Source organism: Carya illinoinensis, chromosome 6 (assembly GCF_018687715.1).
Source record: "Carya illinoinensis cultivar Pawnee chromosome 6, C.illinoinensisPawnee_v1, whole genome shotgun sequence".
Taxonomy (NCBI): Eukaryota; Viridiplantae; Streptophyta; class Magnoliopsida; order Fagales; family Juglandaceae; genus Carya; species Carya illinoinensis.
In genome coordinates, this window is record NC_056757.1 from 18,633,455 (window position 1) to 18,640,597 (window position 7,143).

A 7,143-nucleotide genomic window follows, 5' to 3' on the forward strand; every position below is an offset into this window, starting at 1 on the left:
AGAACACCGGGATATGCTTAATATGTGGTATCTTTCAGATATGATATGTGAATTGAAGAGTTGAACTATTCAACAAGATGAGCTAAAGGCCTATGACCTGATTGGCATAACTCACAACCTCCAAAATGGAGATAAGGAGTTTGAAACCTCCATCTCCCAAATGTATAAAAAACTATTCAACAAGATGAAAGAAAAGTAATTTATTTTGAAATGGAAGAATCCCTAAAGTACAATTTATCTTTAATCAAACTCGTATAACTTGCTTTTTTTCTTTATTTAGTTTGCATAATGCATCCTTATATAGTCCTATTTTTTTTCTTCTTGTTTTGATAACTATCACAACTATCCCATACTATCATGTGCCTCTTCTTCTGCATTTTTATTCATACTTATATCTATGTGAATATTAGTTTCTCTAGTTTAAAAACGACTAATTAATAGCATTTAAAATGACAATTAATGAGGTGAAGCCTGTTTTCCATTGTGCCATATAATTATTCATGGGCATTGAAAAAGATGTTGCTTGTAGAACTAGGACCATCCTTACCGCATATCACGCTCCAAGAAATGGGCTTTTGAAAAGAGTGTTTAGGCATCAAGTTATATGAATAATTGGGAAACTTGTTCTTCTGTTTAAATAAAACTTATGTGAAGCCCAAAAGTTGAAGCTGTTGGTCCTTCTCCCTCTCATTCTCCCTCGAGACTGAGACAGAGTAAGGTATAGTCCCCCTATCCTTACAGGGTGGTGTCGTCTCTCTTGGCGGGAGTTTCGTCCTTTCATAGGCTTTTTCTGTTTCTCCTCGCTTGTTAGCCGCAATGGAGGAAAAAGATCTTGCTAAGAGATGGGAAAGACTAAACCTGTCTTCGTCAGAAAGTAAAGTTTTAAAAATCTCTACTGTTAGGTCAGAGGAAGGCAGCTTACGTAGAAAACACTGCATTGTAGGGGGAGTGATGACGGAAAGAGGTTTAAGTAACGAAGCATTCAGAGTTACCATGTCACAAGTTTGGAGATTGGAGGGTTGGGTAAAATTTAAAGAGTTAGGGGACTTCCAGTTCCTCATCGAATTCCAATTTCTTGGAGACAAAGAAAAAGTCTTAGGAGGTCGCCCTTGGTTTTTTTATCGAAACTTGGTGTCCTTCCTAGAGGTTGATGAAAATGTATCTCTAAGCGCAATCCGTTTCCAATTTGAACCATTCTGGGTACAGTTGCACGGCTTGCCATGGGGAGCAATGACATAGGAGGTAGGCAGAAATGTGGGCTCATCGATGGGTCATGTTATTAGGGTGGATGCTGATTCGGATGGTGCTGCTTGGGGCAAGAGTATGAGGATAAGAGTGGCAGTAGACCTACACAAACCACTTTTACGTGGAAAATGGGTGGAAGTGAATAACATGAAACATTGGGTTTCCATAAAGTACGAGAGACTTTAGGCCTACTGCTTTCCTTGTGGCATCATTGCTCATAAAGAAAAAAACTGCAATCAACAGAGGGTACATTCTCTTGAGGATGGAACTAAAACTTTGCAATATGGCCCCTGGCTCAGGGCTCAACCGATGAATTCAAAGATCTTTGACAGTCGACTGTATGGGGGCAACCCTGGCTCTCAGAACCAACAGAGTAAGCAGAAACATGAGGCTTCTAAGGCTAATGAATGTGAACCAAATGCTGGCAATAAGGAGGGAGAAGAGGTATCTAGGACCTCACCTGACCCTCAATCTAAGGAGGGAATTGCTAACTCCAAAATTGAGTATACCCAAAAAACTGTATCACTTATAGATCCTATGACTGAGGCTTATACTCCAATCCACCGACCCATTAAGTTACCAATCTTAGCTAAGAAGGAAGAAATTACCTCTTACCAGATGCATCATTATGACCTTTGTAAATCTCCATCAGACTTGGGAAGGGAGATGTTCCAAGCCAATGTCAACAAAGAATTGGCAATGCCAAGTAATCTGGGGGTGGTGACTAGGCAAAAAGGGACAACATGGAAAAGAAAGGCCAGGGAGGTAACACTATCTAATCCTAGGGACACGGTCTCTAAAGGCAGAGGAAGCAAGAAAAGAGGTATGACCTCTCAACTAGACTCATCAAAACCTGCGAAAAAAGCTAAGGATACTAATGACACATATGAAAACAGTTCCAATCTTAAGCTGGTGGAGGCTGCTGGGCAGCCCCACCCACAGCCATGATAGGCCTTAGATGGAACTGTAGGGGGCTTGGGAACCCTCGTACAGTTCGAGAACTAGACCTCCTTGTGAGGACAAAGTGCCCCCATTTTATTTTCCTTATGGAGACCAAATGTGGTAGGAAAAGGGTCGAGGTAGTGAGGAACATGTTGCATTTTGAGAACAGCTTTGTGGTGGACAGTAGAGGTCCTAGTGGCGAGTTAGCTTTTCTTTGGAATGATACTTTGGATCTAATATTAGAAAACTATTCATAAAACCATATCTCTATGGTACTCAGGTTAGCAAAAGAATGTCAACAGATCCTTCTCACTAGCTTTTATGGTTTCCCTGAATCGGCTAGAAAGGGGGATAGTTGGAACCTATTGAAATTGATCAGACCTACAGAGAACATACCGTGGCTGTGCTTTGGAGACTTCAATGAAATCTTGCATAATCATGAAAAGGTTGGAGGAGCTAACAGACCTTACTCTCAGATGGAAGCTTTTAGAATATCCATGGAATGGTGTGGTTTGAGTGACCTAGGCTTTGTAGGATCCGAATTCACTTGGTGCAATAATAGAGTGGGAACACTTTTCACTAAAGAAAGACTGGATCGAGCATTGGGAAACATACTATGGACTAGTATGTTTAATGAGAACAGCTTTAGTGTTCTTGCCGCCCAAACATCTGACCACTGCCCTTTATTGATATCTGCAAACAAAAGAGGGAGGAGGGAGCTGTATTTAGTGCCTACAAGAGAGAAGATATTCAAATTTGAGGCAGGATGGAATCTTCATGAAGCATGTAACAGCATTATTAAATCCTGCTGGTCCCATCAGGATTCTCAACAAGCTTATAATATTAACTCAGTCTTGAGGAAGCTTAACAGATGTAAGGCCTCCCTAAAAAACTAGAGCTCAACCTTATGGAAACATAAAAGGGATATCCAAGCTCAATTGAACAGGCTCCTGGAAATGCAAGGCTCTAATACTGGTTCAAGAACAGCTGAAGTTAAGGCTCTTCAGAAGGAGATTGATAAAACCCTTGAAGAAGAAAATCTAAAATGGAAACAGAGAGCTAAACAGTTGTGGCTTAAAGACGGGGATAGGAACTCAAAATACTTCCACAAGTGCGCTAATCAGAGGAGGAAAAATAATAGCATTCAGAAGCTTGTAAGAAATGATGGTCTTACCACAACTGATAGGGTGAGATTTCCTCTATGTTTACCAATTATTTCCAGGAGTTGTTTTCTTCAGCAACTCCAAATAGTATTGATGACTGTCTGAACCAAGTACATCAGCGAGTTAATAGTGAGATGAACTCCAACTTGACCAAACAGTTCACAGCTGAAGAGGTAAAGTCTGTCCTTTTCCAAATGAACCCCATGGGTGCCCCTGGTCCAGATGGTTTTCCTGCATTATTTTACCAATCTCACTGGGATGTTGTAGGAGAAGAGGTCACTAAAGCATTGTTGGATATTTTAAATGAGGATGGGGACATTTCACACATAAATGAAACCTACATTGTTTTAATCCCGAAAGTTAAAAACCCCCAAACTGTTATTGATTTCAGACCTATATCTCCTTGTAATGTCATTTACAAAGTGGTCTCTAAAACTCTTTCAAATAGGCTGAAGTTGATCCTTCCTTCGATCATTGCTCCCACTCAAAGTGCTTTTATTCAGGGGAGGATGATTCAGGATAATGTTATTGTGGCTTTTGAAACTCTGCACTCCATGTCCATCAAAGGCAAAGGGCAACAAGGTTATATGGCCATAAAACTAGACATGAGCAAGGCCTACGATAGGGTGGAGTGGGAGTTTTTGGAAAAGGTCATGGCTAAGATGGGGTTCAACAGAAGATGGATAAATTTGACCATGCAGTGTGTAACTACAGTCTCCTACTCCACTCTTATTAATGGGAGACCTCAAGGCAATTTCTCTCCATCAAGAGGGATTAGACAAGAGGACGCCCTTTCCCCCTACCTTTTCATTTTGGTAGCGGAGGTCCTTAGCAGTCTTCTGAACCATGCTGAAACCACCAAGTTCATCTAGGGTTTTCCTATCTGCAGGGGGAGGCTTAGCATCAACCACCTTTTGTTTGCTGATGATAGTCTTCTATTCTATCGAGCTAATGCAAGAGAATGGGCTTCCATCTAGGTTATTCTAAATCTCTATGAAGAGGCCTTAGGTCAGAAGCTCAACAAGTCTAAAACCTCGATTTTTTTCAGTCCTAATACAAGACTAGCAACTAAAGAGTACATCTTGAGTCTTGCTCAAACAAGATCCTCCTCTTGTTATGAAAAGTATCTGGGTCTCCCAAATCTCATAGGCAGATCTAAATATGCTGCTTTCAAGGGCATCCTAGATAGAATCAGGGGAAAAGTCAGTAACTGGAAAAACAAATTTCTATCCCAGGCAGGGAAGGAAATTCTTCTCAAGGCAGTGGTTCAAGCCCTCCCTACCTACTACATGGGAGTTTTTAAACTTCCCAAATCCCTTCTAAGTGAGATCAACAAAGTTATGAACCAGTTCTTGTGAGGCAATCTTCAAAATGAAAAAAATGTGCATTGGGTGTCTTGGGGACAGATGGAAAGATCGAAAACTATAGGAGGCCTGGGTTTTAGAGACCTTGAGAGTTTTAATTTGGCTCTACTGGCCAAGTAAGGGTGGAGACTTATTCAATATCCTAACTCTATAACTGCTCAAGTCCTCAAGCTAAAATACTTCCCACATGTGGATTTCTTTCAAGCCAAGTTGGGTTCTAAACCATCTTTCATATGGAGAAGCATTCAGGCTGCAAGAGGTTTGGTTGAAAAATGGTCCCTATGGCGCATAGGTAATGGTCTAAGAACCAAAATTTGGAAGGATAGATGGTTGCCCCAAGCTTCTAGTTACAAAATCCAAAGCCTTGTCCATCTATTTCCTGAGAATGAAGTGGTGGCAAGACTCATTAATAATGAGACTAAACAATGGGATAGAGATTAATCACAGCTGTTCTTGGGCCTGATACAGCTTCTTTAATTCAAAGAATTCCTATCAGTTTTTCTGGTGCCAATGATAGACTCATTTGGTTGGGCACCAAAGATGGATCTTTCTCAGTCAAGTCTACCTATCATTTGCAGAAAGAGTCCATGGAACAACTCAAGGGTCAATCCTCTAGAGGGATGCAGAACAAGGAAGTTTGGATAGGGTGTTGGAAGCTGCAGATCCCTAATGCAACTAATATTTTCATTTGGAGGGCTTGCCTAGAATCTCTCCCAACCATGCTCAACCTATCTAAGAAGAAGATAGTAGCCTCCTCTATATGCCCCATCTGCTACAGGGAACAGGAATCCACAACTCATGCCCTGTGGGAATGTACTTCTGCTATGGATGTATAGACTCAAGGCCATATAGTGTTTCAAAAAAGTTCTTTAAGGAAAGCCAATTTCAAAGAGCTTTTCGAGGGCCTTTATAATCAGTGTGATCAAAGCTTAATGGAACAGTTTTCTGTTTTAGCCAGGAGCATTTGGACTAGAAGAAACAAGATGATCTTCGAGGGGTCCTTTGTGCATCCAAGTCTGTTAGTGAATCAGGCTTCACAATCCTTGGCAGAGTATAGGACTGCCCAAGAGAACAGGAAGACAAAGGTTCAGGGGATCCACTCTCAAGCATCCGTATGGTCTCCCCCTCCAATAGATGTCATGAAAATTAACTGGGATGCTGCTGTGGATGGTCCAAACAATAGAATTGGTATTGGCTTGGTGGCTCGGGACCATGTAGGTAATGTTATGATCACCAAAAAGCTCTCCATTTCTTGCTTTCCTGAACCTTTGCTGGCTGAAGCTATAGGTGTGTTTCATGCGATTTCCTTGGCCAAAGAGATGAGTTTCACTTCTGTTATCTTTGAAGGGGATTCCTTACAGGTTGTGAATGGTATCAATCTCCCTTCCGACAGGAGGGATAGTGTGGGCATGATTTTATCTGACACTAAGGGGATTCTCTCTAGTTTTAGTCATTGGTCTGTGGTTTTTGTTAGGAGAAGTGGTAATCACTATGCTCATTTACTAGCTAAAGAATCTCTTATACTAGCTGCGAATTCGACCGAGCTAGTCTATGGTACACCCTATAACCGTGGCCCCTTTTAATGGGTTTTATATGATAGTATGATGTTTCTCTCAAAAATAAAAAATAAAACTTATGTGACTTTCCTAATCAGCACGACATGGCACTCTTTTCTCCTTGGACTTGTATTGCTTGAGCATCTATAGGGTAAGCCTTTAGTTAGACGAATTGTCATGTGCAATCATTAAGGGAAGTATGACTTTAGTGGGATTTATAGGATAAGCACTTATTCTATGACTCTTGTACATATTACACTCATGTACCTCTAGAATTGTTCCTCGGCAAACTCGATTGATTGGTCTGTAAAATCAAATTTACAGGTGGAAAGTGAGTTCTCATTCCGCAATTGCCCAACCCTAGCATTTCCCTCCTAACCATAACCAGCCACGCCTCTTAAATATAAATATACGAGGTTTGCTCAGGTTGTGGGAAAATTATCACACCACAACCATGATATCCTTTTATATATGAATTAAAAGAAATATTTTAACCACAAAGAAATTTTACAAAAATAAATTTACAAACCAATGTGGTATTTTATATTATAAAATTACTTTTATTATAAAATAAATTTAATATATTATTGGGTTAGCAGGGTGACTGTCACTACTGCACAGTTATTTCGTTGGAATTCAGTTTTGTTGCTCTTGTTGGAGGTGACTGAATAACTTTGAATGTAGAGTTTAGCCTCACATGAACCTTCTTGTGGTCTTGGTGCACACCATTTTTTCTACACGTGGTTACATGCTTCTCGTTCTTTTGGAGCTAAGCCTCCTCTGTTTCATTGATTTCAATCCGCGTGCTTGACACGTTGCCAAAACTTCTTGTCTTCTTAGGCATTTTTACATTTCATATTTTGGTTTTTTTTT

General features: G+C 40.4%; 1 protein-coding gene across 1 annotated transcript; it reads left to right on the forward strand.

Annotated features, from left to right (window-relative positions):
• Window positions 1-5,646: 5,646 nt before the first annotated feature.
• On the forward strand, window positions 5,647-6,297 carry LOC122312653. The gene has a single exon (XM_043127313.1). It carries the CDS (start codon window positions 5,647-5,649, stop codon window positions 6,295-6,297), a length of 651 nt encoding a protein of 216 aa, XP_042983247.1.
• Window positions 6,298-7,143: the final 846 nt, after the last annotated feature.

What these genes read in the sequence shown, in the direction of transcription:
- LOC122312653 (XM_043127313.1), top strand. Translation starts at nt 5,647, where the DNA reads ATGGAACAGTTTTCTGTTTTAGCCAGGAGCATTTGGACTAGAAGAAAC.